The sequence below is a fragment of the Penicillium solitum genome (assembly GCF_028829755.1).
Source record: "Penicillium solitum strain IBT 25940 chromosome Unknown utg000005l_segment0_segment0, whole genome shotgun sequence".
NCBI lineage: Eukaryota > Fungi > Ascomycota > Eurotiomycetes > Eurotiales > Aspergillaceae > Penicillium > Penicillium solitum.
Window position 1 is genome coordinate 1108248 of NW_027072125.1, and position 16847 is coordinate 1125094.

At 48.2% G+C, this 16847-nt stretch overlaps 7 protein-coding genes across 7 annotated transcripts; 3 read left to right on the top strand and 4 right to left on the bottom strand.

Moving 5' to 3' along the window:
• Positions 1-163: 163 nt before the first annotated feature.
• Positions 164-2199, bottom strand: N7455_008029 (OTU family ubiquitin thioesterase). Its single transcript, XM_040955660.2, has 6 exons — positions 1891-2199; positions 1750-1836; positions 1618-1681; positions 1300-1565; positions 945-1216; positions 164-890 (listed from the first exon to the last, which is right to left on the bottom strand). Exons 1-6 carry the CDS (start codon positions 2128-2130, stop codon positions 431-433), a joined length of 1389 nt encoding a protein of 462 aa, XP_040813896.2. The 5' UTR covers positions 2131-2199; the 3' UTR covers positions 164-430.
• A 2774-nt stretch (positions 2200-4973) lies between these two features.
• Positions 4974-6616, bottom strand: N7455_008030 (uncharacterized protein; the record flags this gene model as incomplete). The annotated part of the gene is made up of 4 exons (XM_040955532.2): positions 4974-6173; positions 6238-6298; positions 6356-6514; positions 6573-6616. The coding sequence occupies 4 exons, from the start codon at positions 6614-6616 to the stop codon at positions 4974-4976; spliced, it is 1464 nt and encodes a 487-aa protein (XP_040814015.2).
• An 884-nt stretch (positions 6617-7500) lies between these two features.
• rho3 (Rho family GTPase RHO3) lies at positions 7501-9038 on the top strand. The gene is made up of 8 exons (XM_040955630.2): positions 7501-7702; positions 7762-7812; positions 7876-7893; positions 7967-7983; positions 8053-8067; positions 8126-8247; positions 8312-8513; positions 8568-9038. Exons 1-8 carry the CDS (start codon positions 7653-7655, stop codon positions 8684-8686), a joined length of 594 nt encoding a protein of 197 aa, XP_040813963.1. The 5' UTR covers positions 7501-7652; the 3' UTR covers positions 8687-9038.
• Positions 9039-9614: 576 nt separating this feature from the next.
• On the bottom strand, positions 9615-10514 carry N7455_008032 (lipoyl(octanoyl) transferase LIP2; the record flags this gene model as incomplete). Its single annotated transcript, XM_040955592.2, has 1 exon — positions 9615-10514. The coding sequence occupies one exon, from the start codon at positions 10512-10514 to the stop codon at positions 9615-9617; it is 900 nt and encodes a 299-aa protein (XP_040813921.2).
• Positions 10515-10996: 482 nt separating this feature from the next.
• Positions 10997-11793, bottom strand: N7455_008033 (pyridoxamine 5'-phosphate oxidase family protein; the record flags this gene model as incomplete). The annotated part of the gene is made up of 2 exons (XM_040955560.2): positions 10997-11611; positions 11677-11793. The coding sequence occupies 2 exons, from the start codon at positions 11791-11793 to the stop codon at positions 10997-10999; spliced, it is 732 nt and encodes a 243-aa protein (XP_040813971.1).
• A 1049-nt stretch (positions 11794-12842) lies between these two features.
• Positions 12843-14047, top strand: N7455_008034 (NIPSNAP family protein; the record flags this gene model as incomplete). Its single annotated transcript, XM_040955529.2, has 2 exons — positions 12843-13500; positions 13563-14047. The coding sequence occupies 2 exons, from the start codon at positions 12843-12845 to the stop codon at positions 14045-14047; spliced, it is 1143 nt and encodes a 380-aa protein (XP_040813959.2).
• A 940-nt stretch (positions 14048-14987) lies between these two features.
• Positions 14988-16731, top strand: N7455_008035 (aminoalcoholphosphotransferase; the record flags this gene model as incomplete). The annotated part of the gene is made up of 7 exons (XM_040955667.2): positions 14988-15127; positions 15316-15325; positions 15399-15556; positions 15617-15663; positions 15737-15832; positions 15889-16556; positions 16618-16731. 7 exons carry the CDS (start codon positions 14988-14990, stop codon positions 16729-16731), a joined length of 1233 nt encoding a protein of 410 aa, XP_040813927.1.
• Positions 16732-16847: the final 116 nt, after the last annotated feature.

The following is a 16847-nucleotide window of genomic DNA, read 5'->3' on the forward strand; positions in this document are numbered from 1 at the left end:
ATCTGGGCGAGAACGCTCGTACCATGCAACGCGCTGCACCACGCTAAAGAGGACAATCATTGAGAGGAGAAGAGAAGAAGTCGAGGAAGAGGGAGGGGATAAGAAAGAGGGAGAATGTGAACGGAGCCGATCCCTAGACCCGAAAGGGAAGAGGTCGAAAGAGACATGTGCTGACCTAGTCCGCCTGACAAAACCATGATACGAGTCGAGCCAATTAACCCAGGATGATCATCATGAAGAAAAAATGAGAAAGGAAACGAGATTCATGGCTCTTGTCACGTACGACAGCCCGAAAGTTTTATCTTCGTTCATGCGGTTCCCAATGGATGGGTTCAAAGTCGGAGTTCTGGAAATGGGCTTGGTTATATGGGGAGCTAAGAGAGAAAGGTCAATATACACCAATTTATACTATGGATAACCTCGACAAAACTCACTTTTTGAAAGGCGTCGTGACTGGCAACGAGCGACTGAGATTCGGTTTCATCACCAATGGATTTAGGCGAATCTGCGGACCGTCTGATGACCGACTAGGCAACGAGGTCATTGGTGGCGGGGCAGAAGATGGTGGCGGGAGTTGTGGGGGAGGAGAGACAGGAATCGACGGAATGGGTGCATGGGTCGGCATAGGCGATTGGTACATGTCTTGTGGCGGGGACATGCGGAATGGACTGGCAGGAGTTGGCGAGACAGAAGGCATTGGGGACATGGGAGCGCCCATCCCGAAGGATGTGTCCTGCATCAGATTGGGAATGGCCATTAAGCTTGAATTAACGTCGAACCCGAGAGCAGCTTGATCCCAGGGGGAGTAGTCGGACGTCATTCCGTATTGGAGGTTAACTATGGGCGCCATATTCAAAGCTTCGACTGGGTAAAGGAGATCATAATGGCCCCTGTGGGAAATGTTAAAATCAGTACAACACTTATTAACTGCTAGATTAACTCACGGTCGGTATAGGAGACGGATTGTTGCACCATTGGGATTATTAGAAGATAGTTGGTGAGGTGTCACGACGTCGCCTTCACTTCGGTCGAGATAAAGGATTTCGACGCCAAATCCGGAGCCTTCGATCACACCGTCGATCAATGCCTGGAGGCCAACTTCGTCGATCTCGGTCTTCACCGGGTCTATCCGCGAGCTGCAGTACTGGTTCAGTGGCATAGGAAGGAAAGCCTGGTACCGGTTCGGGTTGAGCTTCATCCACGCGCTAGTCAAAATCTGCAAGGCGAGACAATCAGTTTACGTCCGTTCCAAGGAAATGGAAGGGCGAGAATCATCCAAAGGGAAAAAAAAAAACTTACTCTGAAATGAGTAATGATAGCATCAGAGCAGTAACCCTCATTGAAAGCCTCGACAAGGAAAGACTCGTCTTGAGCGCCATTTTGGATAGCAGCCTGGGTTCGGCTGAGGACATCTTCCGTGGCATCGACAAAGATCTCGTAGATGGAATCCGACAGGCCAACCCGTTCCAAAAGCGTAGTAAGAGACTTCATTCTCCGAATCTCCGCCTCGATCCGGAGGGTGTCTCGGAGGGCGAAAAGGGTCTCGAAATAACCAAATGCCACAGCTGTATAGAATTAGCATGAGATATACCTCATATCAAATGAAGATGACCATACCTCTCCAACCACAATTCCCATCGCCTTTCATGATACGGCATTCAGGATGGGTGATCGCAAGCGCCTGTAAGTAGTAAGTTAGATGCGAGACACATGGTGGTAACACAGGAGGCTCAAGCCACCAAAGCTTACATTGGTCTTTGTAGCTAGAGTTGGATCCGCATTCGAGTAATCCAAGGCGATGCTGTGGCTAGACTGTTTGGTTGAGACAAGGGGCCCCTGTCGACATGGTGTCAGCCATTGCTGCAGACCGGGATAATCGAAACCAAATACCTGAACTTCCGGCTGGTAGCTGTTGGAAAGCTTCTGAAAGCGCTCCATCTCGTCTGCCGAGAGAGCATTCATATTGGCGGAGTTGGAAGAGACCGGAGAGAAGGCAGCTGATAATGAAAGGGCCACAGGAGAAAGAAAAGATGAGGAAAGGGCGTCCCGATAAAAACCGACGGGATTCTGCTTTTCCGGGAACGGCTGATGAATACCGAAATGATTCCAAGTAGGTTTTGATAAGGACATCGCATACGGTTTGAAGTTGTGCTTTTCGAAGTCGAAGAGTCCACGTAGTGGTTATTATGTCAAGGTTTGCTGGGGATGTTAGAAAAAAGGAACTTGACCTGTGGAGGAAGAACAAAAATATAAATGAAAAAAGATAAGTTGACATACAGATCGAATGGACATTTCCTTGAAATGGCGAATACGGCTCAACACTTTTGCCTTGTACGACACTGAAGTGTGTCCCAGCACAGCGGATCGGCTATTACTATCAGAGTCTCAGTATGATGATCCAGACGCAAAACATGCATAGCAGTCAGGTCAAATCAAGTCCATGAGGACCTGATGGGCACCAATAGTAGGATACAAGGAGAAAGATAGGACAAAGAAAGGGTGTACTACAGGCCTCTAGGACAGGGAGCTCCCCACACTCTGATTGGGGGCATGTAAAAGAAGTTTTGTGATGAAAGTCCAGAATCCAAAGGGGAATATCACAATCACATTGTGGAGAGGGAAACAGGAATGATGTCAGGAGGAGCAGCCTCCACGGAAAAAGGATATAAGCCGGTTGGGAACGGCTCCTGATGGAGGGGTGCACGAACCAAACCAGATTTGTAAGACAGGGATCCAAGAGTCTGATTTTCCAAAGGATTGAGCGGATATGGATTCCGGAGAATTAAACAGACATCCTGAAGGCTGTGACAAAAAAAAAAAGGGGGGGGGCAAGGAATGAAAATAAAGAGTGTATGACACACAAATGACAAAAGAAAGAAAAGGGCGATCGGAGGGGAGTTGCTTACCTTTCAAGGCTGAAGGTTTTATGATCCCGATGAGATAATCAGTGCCGAGTGAGATCGAGAAAATGTGGAATCTGAGACAGTAAAGAGAGAGTCCAAGGTTAAAAAGGACGATCTCTAAAAGCTCTGGATAGAGTTGTGGGAGGAAGAGAGATTTGGGGGTTTGGGGGGGGGGGGGGGGAAGGCAGTTTTTGCGGGGAGAGAAGAGGAGGATAATTGGTAAAGAGAGAGATTTGGTAGGGAAAAGAAAAAGTAGGGAAGTTCAACCTACTTGTTTCCCTCCCTATATGGAAATCGGAATATTGAAATTCAGAATAAAATAGATTCAAAAAGAAAAAGAAAATGTGTTTAGAAAATAAAAAAGAAAAAGAAAAGAAAGAAGAAAATGGGAAAAAGGGAAAAAAAAATAAAACAGTATGAAGTAACGATGCACCGTGCCCCAGTTACCTCCGTCCATACAGATGTCTGAAGATGCTGATCGAACAACACAAACATCTCGCGTACATGCCCTTGATTTCCCTTCTATTTTCCCTTATTATTATATTAATGTAGTACATCCTTAAAGTTGTACATAGGTTGTACTCCATACATACGTTGAAGTTGTACATTGGGAGTACAATCCCCCTATACCCCACAAACCCCTCGAATAATCCAACTACTATACAAATAATACAGAATACAGGTAGGAATAAATAGGATGGGATACGTATATTCCCAGGTTCTTTATCTTCCTGATTACGGAGTAGACATCCTGGATATGCAATGTTGATTATACTATTGCCCAGGTGTATGCATCGGATTAACTATCAAATCCCTTATTATCACTCCACATACCCACCCTCTCCAATTGACGCCTCGGGCTAATCGGAGCTCCATAATATCCACGGACTCACCTAACTAGGTATATAACAGGAGCAAAGGCACCAACAAAAAAAAAGCAAAGCAAAATAAAATAAAAGGCAATATATATCAAGGGTAATAGGCCCCCCAAAGCGGGGTTTGAAAAATCTCCCAAGGCTGAGGTCTGGGATTCCTGGGTATTTCGTTGGATGTTGGCCCCCCTCATGATTGGTGCAGCCCCCCGATTTGATGCATACGGCATTTGCTTTTCGTTTTTTTTTTTTTTTTTTTTTTTCCTGTTCGTTATTTTCGGGGCGATGGTGGCATTACTTGTTTTATTTTACTTTCCTTTTCTTTTTACTCCGTACTATTTCACTATTTTACTTACATATGTTGGTTAGGGTTTTGCCGTGATGGAATTGTTCATCACCCGACCTGGTGCTCGGATACCCTTGATAGGAGGATTTCTCAAGTTTCTTTTTCTTTGTTGATGTGATTGTGATTTGTACCAGCCTAGGCGCGTATGTTGTATAGAGCTCATATGCTCCAACGAATTCGATATCCAACATCGGATCCGAGTGAGGCTACTCCGTACATGGGTTCTACATGGGTTCGACGGAAGAGACAAATCGGGAAGACCTCGGCAGAAAGGCCCCGTACCTGATGCACAATCATGCAATCCCTATAAGAGATAAGGAAATGTGTTCACATGTCTTTGGTTCTTCGCAAGGTTCCCTCCCCTAAGATTGCTTTATTGCTTTTTTAATTTTTAATTTTCTTTGTATCGGACCTTCTGTTCTCCGAATTGTAATCTATAGTCTGCTATTACCTATATAAAAAAGGTAGTATATATATTTCAACAAGGTTAAGCTTCCTAACTTACGTGAGACTACATCTCTAGTGGATCTTTCTCGGCATGGGTTTGGAACTAGGCAGTAGTATTTCTACAACATTACAATACTACATCCTACACATCCACTACATCCACTATATATATAAAAAAAAAGGATCAGAAACATAAAAGAGTTCATCTTATCGTGATTTTAGCGCTGTCAGACCAACTCTAAATAGCGGGTCTGAATTCTTCCTGTTCGCTAGTAAGCCCAACCCAACAAAGAACCGGTGTGAGCTCTTCTTTTTTGTTTCCCACGCGGCTCGCATATGCACACGTGGAGGAAAGGCGCTTAAAAAATTCCTTTGTCCCTTTGCAACCGCTTCAAAAAAGATGGCCTAGAACATCCATTTGCCTGGCATTTTACCTCGGCCATCCTTACGTGCACGAGGGCCCGATCGCAGACCCTCGTCTCCAAGACTCGATTGGAAAATGGAGCCCTGAGAGGGCTCGTTTGCACGCAACCCCTCACCGTTCAAAGTTGTTTGCCAGAGGTTGCGCAGCGCGGAGCTCCACTCTCCCACAGCTCGCAGCCGCTCCACGTCACTCGCACTCTCCACTACCACCGTCCCACTATCCTGGTCAATCTTGGCATTGAGCTTTTTGTCAAGGATGAGGAAGCTGAGAATGTCCAACACCTCGGGTATAGAGACCTTGATGTGCTTGGAGATAAATTGCAGCGAAAACCGGGTATAGGGTGCAATCAATTTAAGCACGGCCTTAGTACGCATGTTGCGGCTAACCTCGTCGATGTTCTCCGCAATGAAAGGATCAGCCAAGACTTCCGGATGTTTGCTCAGCACGTCCTCGTATGCATGGATGTCGTCCCTCTGGAAGGCATCCACCAGGTCGGTCATCGCGGAAATGCGGGGGTCATTCTTGTATGGCTTGGTTTCCTGAGAATCGAAGGGGTTGATGGCCGACTTCATAAGCATGGTCGTTAAGACCAGGTATTTGAGCACTTGGATTCGTTGCATCGAACCCGCCTCGTCGTAATTTCGGAACGATTCGAAGAAATCACTTTGTGCCTCCCTCCAGTTCTCTTCGTTCATGTGCATCTTGCCTCCACATTCACGGATAATGCCCATGATCTTGGGATGGGGCACTGCCGACCGTACTCGGAGCGCGCGCTGGTACAAGGCCTTCAGTCGTTTGTTATTCTTCGTTTCGGCGGACATCTGGATCTCAAGGGCGTAGAGCTCGAGTAGGTATGTTCCTTTGCTGGTGTCGTCCGATCCGTCCTCGCGTTGGCATGCCCGGTGCAATTCCCGCATCTTCTTGCCGAGCTGGCCGTATTGCTTTCGCTCCAGCCACAGACGAGCCAGTTTAATGTTTGTCTTCAGCCAAAGGCGCTCGTTGTTTGTATTTTGGAATGATTCGAGGGTCAGAGAGTAGAATTCCTCCATGCATTGGTATGCCTCTGCATTGTCGGACCCTTTCTCGATAAAATCGAGCATATTGTTGATCGATTTCTCGGAGTAGTTCCGTGTAACAGCGGATTTGACGTATGTGAGCAGTTCCCGGTAGTGTGCGACGGTCTAATGAAGAGATGGGAGTTAGTATCTGGACAGCTAGATCGGGGTTCTGAGACATGAGCCTTACATCGCTGTATCGCCCGAGCTTGAATTCCAGCTTGATAGCCTGCTTGAGACCTTTAAATCCCCTATGTTTTCATAGTTAGCGACAGTTGTTGCGACCAGCCTGGGAGCCAACAAATTACCAGTCGCTTTTGTCTTGTTCCATGGGCGCTATGCCTAGGAACTCGTCCACTGCCTCTTCTGGGTTGTCGACTTTGATCTGCTTGGCATTGTAGTATTTGTTCTCGATTCCGATGTCACCGGAATCGTCATCGTCCGCATCCTCATATTCGAAGTCGTAACTGTGATTTGAACGGTCAGCTCTCGGTCTTGAAGGCAGAGTGAACAAGGGACTAATACTCCTCATCCCCAGAATCCTGCATGAAATCATCGTCGTCAGACATCTTGGGCGTGTGATATTTCAAACAGAGAAGAAGGGTGGTTAGGATAGAGAGGGTCGCAAAGTGGTGGGGTTGGAGTGTTGGAGAAGCTGGGTCAGATAACAGCTGTGAGCTTTCCGCCTTGACTAGTTATCGTGAGGAGACCACTGACTTAACTAGTTAGTTAAAACTACTTTGTACATTGTATGTTTATATGCCAACAATATTAATTCAGCTTCTTTGAATAATGACTGTTCAATATGCCTACATCATTCAATGCTACGCTTGAATAGTTTGTTATTATTATTGTTCCACTTATTGTTCAACTCTATTGAATCACCGACCTATGTGAAGGAAACCCATCTACTTACTCCGTACAGTTAGAGGACTGTCCAAGTGCCTACAATGTGAATACTACAATGTGAATACATGAATTATTCCAAGCATGTGAAATTGGGTAGATAACCTAGGCCACATCAGAAAGGAAATTAAGAGTTCCACCTAAATATTTGCATCCCATAAGCTTTATTACCTATCAGGGGCTTGGTATGTTGATTATTGCAGTGCTACTAGACTATCCACATATTTAAAGCTAAATGTGAGCTTTTAATATGCAGTAGAAAGAAAGCCAAAGTAAACTTGTATGAAAAAGAGCAAGAAGAGGCTGTGCACGAATTCATAGAAGACCTGTGGGGAGTATAAGCCCCCAAGACCTAAAAACAACCAGGAACATGCCCAAACAAACCTATCGTATGAGACGGTTCTAAAATGGACTTAATTTAACAGCCAAATTATCAAAAGGTTAAAAAAAAATCTCTTAGGTGGACCAGAAGGGGGCTGACGTTATTCGCCGATCCCTTAGGCCCTTCAGTGCTCGATGTCATCGACTTAGCCAGTCCTGGAATCTTCCCCCGACAACAACTTCCTTCTTCTACTGTCACATAATTATTCTCAACTCTTATACGAGTAACGCTTCACGAACCAACAAATAATACCTGGACATACTGTCCATTACCCTCCCTTATCTCCTTACTCCGCGTCTCCTGAATCACTTTGCGCAATGCAGCTGTGCGGCCGACAGAAGGTGGTCCAGCGCAAGATGGTGCTACTGTTAGTTTTGATCGGAATTTCCCCGCTGATCATTGGCGATTGGTCTAACATTATTGCAGAGGCGATGGTGCCTGCGGCAAGACATCTGCGCTGAATGTGTTTACGCGTGGGTGCGCAATCTCCCCCTCACCCGTCTCCGATGAATGACAGCATAGCTAACGGACTTTGACTAGATTCTTCCCGACGGTCTAGTAAGAAATTCTACCATATTCGGAACATACTCTCAGATACAGGTTACTAACTCTAGTTATTGTCTGTGTTCAGTGAGCCTACGGTGTTTGGTATGCGCGCATTCCCCTAAAGTTGAATTAATTTCCTGAACCCGCATCGCTAACCTCGGAGGAATATAGAAAACTACGTGCATGGTACATAATTACCCCGCTCTCCTCTGATCACGATCCTCGAAACTCACACGCACCCTAGATATCTTCGTCGACAACATACACGTGGAGCTCTCGCTATGGGATACCGCCGGCCAAGAAGAGTTCGACCGATTGCGAGCGCTGTCATACGAGGACACACATGTGCTGATGCTCTGCTTCAGTGTAAGCACAATGCTCTCCCTCTCAGATACCACCGCATATAGGACTAACAAGCTCTGATAAATAGGTCGACAGCCCTGACTCCTTCGAGAACGTGTCGTCGAAATGGATCGCCGAGATTAACGAAAACTGCCCGGGTGTGCGCGTGGTTCTGACAGCCCTCAAGTGCGATCTGCGCAAGGATGAAGATATGAACGATAACCCCAATTCCATCAGCTTCGACCAGGGCCTAGCGAAGGCAAAGGAGATTGGTGCCGTGAAGTACCTGGGTGAGTGCTCTTCAATTTATCTATACATGATCGCAAGGCTTATGTTATTTTCAGAATGCTCCGCGGTCCAAAATCGCGGTATCAGAGAAAGCTTCTACGAGGCTGCTAAGGTTGCCCTCGAGGTTAACGCGGGCGGAGGCTCGTCCTCTGGCTCTCAGTGCATCATTCTGTGAGGTGATCTCTTGCAGTCTACTCCTGATACGCATGGTAGCCCTCTATGTCTGTGACATTGGCCTTCTTTTACTGGCTGGATATCCATCCTTGGAAGGTCCCCATCATTTCCTCTCCCTTTCTTCGCCCTCTTGTCTTTAGTTTCTCCCCACGTTTATCCCGATTGGATTTGTTGATTCCCCCATGCATTCGGTGTTTTGAGCTTGCTTTCAACTTTTTTCTTCTTCTCCGGAGCAGACTATGTTTGTTCCATTCAGACCGCATAGAAACCGGTCTTTGTTGATTGCATGATTGCATAACTCCGGATCTCTGTGTTCCGAGCATTTCAGCGAGGTTGGTTTTTTGACTCCTAACTATGATATATAAATATAATTTTCTTTAGTTTTTGTAGGGGTTTTCTTATGTATTATTTCTCTAATGTTTTCTACTCCAGTGAATCAAAAACAGCAATCTTCTCACCGCCCTGGCGGTACTCCGGGAAGGTACCTTGTCACATAATATCACCAACAAGGATGCTTCAAGCTGAGTTGCTTTTCTGCTGGCAGTATTTTCTCATTCATATTGCTCCATAACGTTTAAGGACCTCCAGGGCTGCGCTTTGTGCTTCTCCATCTTGTGTTTTCGCTGGCCATATGTGGCCTAATTCGCATTGTGACTACATTAGAATACAGCTATGTACATCATGCACTTCCTTGTTGGGTTTCTTACATTGCATCCTCATCGTGATCCAGACCATCCAGCCAAATAACGAAGCACAGCTCTCTATCCGAAGTACCGGCTAGGGTACATACATCATCGTACATATAGGTTCTACAAGCCCGACAGCTGAGCTATCGAACAGCATGAAAACAACCAAGCAACAGAAACATAACACTAACAACACAAGCCCCGCATCATCCAAGCATAGCATCCACAAACACAAGCTATATACTAGACATCATTCAACAAATCCTCCTCCCGAACCCGATAAACCTCATCAATCCTCTCCCCATGCGCATTCTCCCCACATGCAAAATCAGCATTAACCCGACTAACAAACTTCTCCACAAACGCAGCAGCAACATTCCCAACCTCCAATCCCGGAACACCCACACCTTGCAGACTAGTTGCCTCCTTGCCCTCCAATCCACAAGGCACAATCTGCTTAAAGAACCACATCGGCTCGTCCGTGACATTCAGCCCGATTCCAAAGCTGCTGATATTACGTCGTAGATGCACCCCCACAGCTGTAATCTTCCTCGGTTCCGATCCTGATCCTGATTCCGATTCTGCAATCGGCTTCACCCACACCCCCGGATCTTCTGTCGTAAACCCCTCAACCCCGTGGCTCTTAAGTAGATCGATGACGCTATTCTCCAGAACGCGGATGTGGCACCGGGGCGTTAGACCCAGTCTCTTGAGATCCAGGATCGTGTACGCGACCATCTGACCGGGTCCATGGTAGGTTGTCTGTCCGCCGCGGAGAGTTGGGTGGTACTCCGCCTTTGCGGGTTGGTTGCCGTGCGGGGTGAAAATGGAGCGGATTGGTTCGAGGGCTGGTGGTAGGGAGAGAATGGGGTTTAATGTGGAGGGCGGGCTTGTGTTTGAAGGTGGGAGGTCGCGACGGCCGGTGGTGTAGACGGGGTTTGGGGTGAAGGTGATGATTGTTGGGTCCGGGGGCGGTGGGGTTTTGGCTAGTGTAGCGCTTGGGTTGCTCGGCTCTTGTGAGGATATTGAGCCTGGAGAGGTGAGCTTTTTGTGTGCGAGGAGCCGGGTTGTGAGGGCTTGTTGGATGTGAGAGACCCGGCTGAAGGGCGTTGTGTGGGGGAGGTGGAGGTGTGCGAGTCTCATTTTGGGTGGTTTTTTGGTGACGAGATATGGCTGAGATCTTTGGTATATAGAAATTGGTTATCTCAGTGCATTGTAGGGTTGTGGGAGAGAGGGTGCGTTTTCCACGGAGTACGAGGTCGGTTGTTGCGGAGAAGCTGCAAGCTCGCTCCGATAAGGTTTGATAAGCGGCGGCCCTCTGCGATCTCTGTCTATATTCATTGGACACTGGCTACTTCGAGTGTAATATCTATAGTTATTTGTGTTCATTTCACTTCTGTTATTCCTGTACAATCATGCGAGCGCAAGCCATTCGACAAGGTGACAATTTTGGGCAAATTCTGCCCGAGGGAATCGTACATTGGCGCAATATTCCCTGAATCGAATAGCCAAATTATACTCGAGTTGGTTGGGAATGTAGTGCCAATGCGGTAGGAATCATAGATCCATTGCTATACACTAATTCCTTGCATTCCAAATTGAAACTGGAGCATATTGACCCCAAACTATGAAGAAGTCACGCCATTGACCAGCCCAGAATCCTGCTGTTCAGCAGGGAGCAGAACCCAGTCGCGCACACCACCCTTCCAATCCGCAATACGACCCTCAGTAACTCTTACAGTGACAACCCGCACATCGGTATCAATGGAAATGCTAGGCCGTCTGGCGTTAGGATCCTGTTGCTGCTGCTGCTGGCCGAAGAGGTTGATCTCCTCCTCCTCGAAAGTATTATTCTCCAAATGGCGAGCCTTGCACCACGATTCCTCCTCCGAGCCAGACTCCAAGAACTGTGCCTCGCCAGTAATGGTGGTCGAGATGCTGGAGAGCGCACTGGTGTTCAAGTTGAGCAGCAGGCTGGCAAGAGATGAGCGGGTAGCAGCGGGTGGCGGGGAACCGTCGCGTTCACCTTGCGTCGGAGCCCGGGTCGGTGGGCGATGCGACACCCAGTCGTGGACCAGCAGTGAGACTCGCGGGTTGGACAACAGGTGGTTTGTTTTCCGCGATGCGGGGTTCGTGGTCATGATGATGGTGGGGCGCGGGTCGAATGGGGTCGAGGGGAGATAGGTGTAGGACATCAATGAGATATGGGGTGTTTTGTCATCGCATGTTGCCAGGTGTAGCTTGATTGGGGCGATAGGAGGTTAGTTTGGTGGGCTGGTTATCTGTGTAATAGGGTTGTACTTACGAAGCGGGAGTTCTTGAGACACGAGACGACCTCGGATGGCAACGAGGTAGCGACATGGGGATGAGTGGTGGTCGCAGATGCCTCGTAGGAAAGCGGGGGGTTGAGTGATTCGGCCATATTCTTAAGATTGGAGTACCAAAAACAGTAATAGTGAAGGTAGGACCTCGGGAGAAGAGGGTCGTGATCTGCCCGGGGGCGGTGGCCCGTTACCCAAAGGGTTCTAGGTGCCCGGCTCTTTGTCCGACAACGTCATCACTTCATGTTGGCCTATGGATTTTCTAAGTCGGTAGCCTTCTTGCATGCTATGCTCCGATATACGGCAGTTTTTTTTTTATTTTCGACTCATTTTTCGGTGGAAATAGTACAGAATACTCCAGACAACTGCCTTAGTACACACATATTAGAAGTGATGTGAAAGAGCGTACTCCGTAGAGACAGCACAGACAACGTCATGGCGGCAGATGTGTCGGGATGTTGTGTTATTATTGCATGATACTTGCATCTGTCGAGTACAAGAAAACAGCCGTGTCTCTGCTCCGTACTCCGTAGCTCTATAGTACTAGCCTATACTAAGTGGCGATGTACGCTATCCCAAGTACAGATGGTTGCAGAAGCCCAATGGTGTTGAGTACATCTCGGCGATGTCATCATTACCCACATTTTAGTGGCAGATCAGGTGTAAACTTGGGCAAGTGGTACTGACACAGCCCGTCACTATTACTCCATACCAAGAACTCGGGGAAGCTCCTTCCCCGCACATAAGAGCTACCGTTTTAACAAAAGTCGCACATCTGACATTGTACTCGGAGCATTCCATGTAATCAATTCGCAGTGATTGGATTAATTCTACCTATTAATCGGCAGTCCAATACTCCCTTTCGTTACTGGTACTAGACATTCTCATACTCCGATCGGATCGGTACATCCCCCGATCATCGCCCCCTCTCTTCAACTTACCTGCAACTCCAGCCTGATCCCTGCACTTAACTCTCTCCACTCTCCTATTCCCCCCCTCTTCACTTTGTTTCTACCATCTTCACCTCTCACTCGTCTCCCTCTTCTTCCCACTTCCTTGATTCTATATCGTACTTCCCCAGCTTGTTGTCAACTTTGGATCCATCATTGTCAAGTGCATTTTCTCTCCCTTGGTCTTTCCACACATCATCATGTTGGGTCCACGCGCAGCCCGCTCAGCCCGATCGGCGACTTCACTCTTGCGACCATTCAGCTCATCAGCCGTGGCCTATCGCTCTCCCTCCATTCGAGATATTACAGCCCAGTCGACTGAGGAGTACCTCAGACGGCAAAAGGAGTTCCGCGAGAACTTGGAACAGGCTCGTTTGAGAAGAGAACAGCAAGAGAGTCAGTCTGTCAATGCTTCTGCTTCTTCATCTTCCCCTTCCCGTGAGTACGCTCCCACTGCTCCACACGTGAGCAATGCGAGCAGCCATGATCGTATCCACCCTACTTTCGATGCTGCCATGACGCTTGACCAGAAAGGACTGGGCTCACTCTCAACGCACCGCTATCTAGGGGATGACCAGCAACAAGAAGCCGCGGCCAAACGTGGCCCTTTGTCCTCACTCATCTACGGCACCAAGGAGGGTCAACATTTCGACAAGGATATGGAGCGCTCCTTCTCACAGGTTCTAGCACGCGGCAAATACGTCCATTCGATCGTTATGCACGATGTCAAGCCCGACAAGGTTGATGAGTATGTGGATTTGGTGGGCCAGTGGTACCCCCGCATGGCGGGTACCGAGGAGAACCGTGTCAACTTGGTGGGAAGCTGGCGGACGCAAGTGGGCGACAATGATACTTTCAGTAAGCCCTGATCAAACGATCCCATCATTTTCTGTGTGCTGACTCTGTCCTTGCTTGAATAGTCCACATCTGGGAATACCAACGCTATGAAGGCTACCATGACTCTCTCCATTCCATCTCGGAACACCCAGAGTTCCGTGACTTTGATCGCAAACTCAAGAGCCTGATTAAGAGCAAGCGGACTTCGTTGATGCAGGAGTTCTCGTTCTGGCCCACAACCCCACCTCGCCGTCTCGGTGGACTGTTTGAGCTTCGGTCATACACACTGCACCCGGGCAATCTCTTGGAGTGGGAGACACACTGGCGTCGTGGTCTTAAAGCTCGTCGTGAGGTGATGGAGGGTGTAGGCGCATGGTTTGTGCAAATTGGCGAATTGAACACAGTGCACCACCTGTGGCAGTTTGCCAACTTGGAGGAGCGCAAGATCTGCCGCGAGCAGTCGTGGGGTGTCGAAGGCTGGGCCGAGACGGTTCACAAGACTGTTCCCTTGATCCAGAGCATGCAGAGCCGGATCCTTGTCCCGATGCCCTGGAGCCCTGTCGGCTAAATCGCGAGAGCCAGCTGAAACAATTTCCCTTGGCCTATTCTTCAGATCTTGGCGTCCAGGGAATCTTGTTTGAATGAGAAAGTCGCGAGGTGTATTGACCGAGATTGGTCGCTGTTACCCCATACCCTTATTTCCTTTCCGTGGGGATGCATGTTATGGGATACTAGGCCCTTTGCATCCGATTCTGTATTGTGTACCTAGGCATTTAGCATGTGTCAACTCCATTAGTCAAACATCAAACCTCTTATTAGTTACAATCCCTGTTTCCCCGTATTATTCGTTGAGCTCGGATGTCCGAGCAATCTTGGAACGTTCGTGCCCTCGGATAACCCCACTTTTTGCTCATCTCAACACTTTTGAGGAATTTCATTGGCAAACGCTTAGATCACTTGGGCAGAGATGTTACGTATGTGAATATTCACTTGCCCAGGTGCACATGGATTGCGGAGTTGAGAAGATAAGAATAAGTGTTGTAGTCAAATATCTACATATGTACGTACCTCGATGTATAAAGACGAACATCTCGATCTAATCAAAGACCTCACTTCTCTCCGCCGGCAGAAAAAAAAAGTCAACAAAAGATCGAGACCAAGTGGCCTCTTTCTCTCTCTTCGACGCCGATCTTTAATATCAAATCATAGACCCGCGTCTACGGCTGTTTCTCCCTAACGGAGATCAGATCTTCTTCTTCTCTTCTTCTCTTCTTTTCTTCTTTTCTTCTTTTCTTCATCCTCTCTTTTTTCCCCTTTGTTTTCGATTACCCTTTCCCGGAGATACGTTCTCCGATATCGTTCATTATTACCCTTCGACTTTAATCGCGCGCCTTTAATTGCGAAAACCGCAACGCGACAACACAATCAAATATATGACTCGCGGTCAGAACGGAAACCCCAAATAATAGACACCCGCGCGTTCACAGACGCGCAAAACAACCAACAGAATGGTGTACATCCGGCAACACGAATTGGCGAATCTGAAGAACTACAAATATGTTGGAGTCGACCATTCGCCTGTTAGTCAGTATATCCTGAAGCCGTTCTACAATAAATGCGTGCTTCGCTGCTTCCCCATGGGGATGGCGTGAGTATACTCCTTCTCCTTGCTTTCGCTCCCCGGACTTTGTGTGCATGGATTGTCCGTCCTCGCGCTGGTGCCCTTTTTTGCATACTAGGATGGATATGCTATGCTTCCTTCTTTTCCCTGTCCAATTCCGGAGAATCTAGCGCAATATGGCTGACTCGATTCTTATACTCTTTGCGCGTTTAAAGACCCAATGCGGTAAGTTTTGCCCACGCGAAATTGTTGCGATTTCGGCAGTATAAGAAAAGATCCTAATCCCTCGCTTCGATAGATCACCCTCACCGGATTCATGTTCGTGGTAATTAATTTCATCACCGTTATGTGGTACAACCCGAATTTGGATACGGACTGCCCACCCTGGGTCTATGCCAGTTGTGCGATTGGCTTGTTCCTATACCAGACCTTCGATGCCGTAGATGGCATGCAGGCGTATGTCTACAATCCCTCGCACAGTTGAGTGACGCTTTACTGATACTAGCTGCGCTTTAGACGGAGGACGAGACAGAGTGGCCCGCTGGGCGAGCTCTTTGATCACAGTGAGTTCCTGAAAACAGCACGGAAGAGGGTGAAGTGTATGGTTTGCTGATTCTTTTTTTCCTATGTTACTAGGTGTCGATGCATGCAATACCGGTCTCAGTGTCTTGGTCTTCGCAGCGGCAACGAACATGGGCCAGTCCTGGATGACCTTCATCGCTCTATTCGGCTGTAAGCCCGGCCCTCCCCCTACCCTTCCAAACATAAATCGTCTCTGACTATCGCAGCAACAATGACCTTCTACGTCCAAACATGGGATGAGTACTACACCCAAATCCTCACATTGGGCGTGATATCTGGTCCCGTCGAGGGCATCCTCACTATATGCCTCGTCTACATTATCACCGCCTACATGGGCGGCGGCAGCTTCTGGCACCAGCCCATGCTGGAGACCATCGGTGTGCCCAAGCCTAGCTTCCTCCCAAGCCAAGTGTACAACCTACCCTTCACCTATTGGTATCTTGGGTATGGCTCACTCATGCTCTGCTTCGCCATCGGCTCGAGTATCATGAACGTCATGAAAGTGCGTCGCGAGCGAGGCCAGGATCCCTTCTCGCCGCTATATGGCCTCCTGCCTTTGGCGGTTATCTGGACTCTCATTCCCGCCTACCTATACCTGCAGCCGGTGATTTTGGAAAACTACACCATTCCCTTCGGCGTGTTTGTGAGTCTCATCAATGCCTACTCTGTCGGCCGCATTATCATCGGCCACCTCACCCAGACGAGTTTCCCCTACCAAAATGTCCTGCTGTACCCGCTCGCTCTGGGTGTTTTGGACAGCGTGGGTGCGCTGATCGGCTTGTGGTCCGCCCCGGTGCTTGGGTATGGTGTTGGGCAGGTGGCATTCACGTTCGGGTTATTGGGATTGGCCATCGGTGTGTACGGTAGCTTCGTGGTATGTTTCCCCTTATCTTTCTAAGTGCGCGCGACGATTTGCTGATTTCCATTTCCTCCAGTTTGACATTATCACCACGATATGCGACTACGTCGATATCTGGTGCCTCACGATCAAGTACCCATTCGTCGAGGAGACTGAGCGCAAGACCGGCGTGTCGAAGAAGACCAAATGAAAGGCTTATTGGCGCAATCCGGAGTGTTTGGTGGGCTTGTGGATGAACAGCAGTTCAACCTCGATCACCACAGGCGAGACAGCTCAATTGAGCTAAGTGAGAGAGTCGGGTATCAG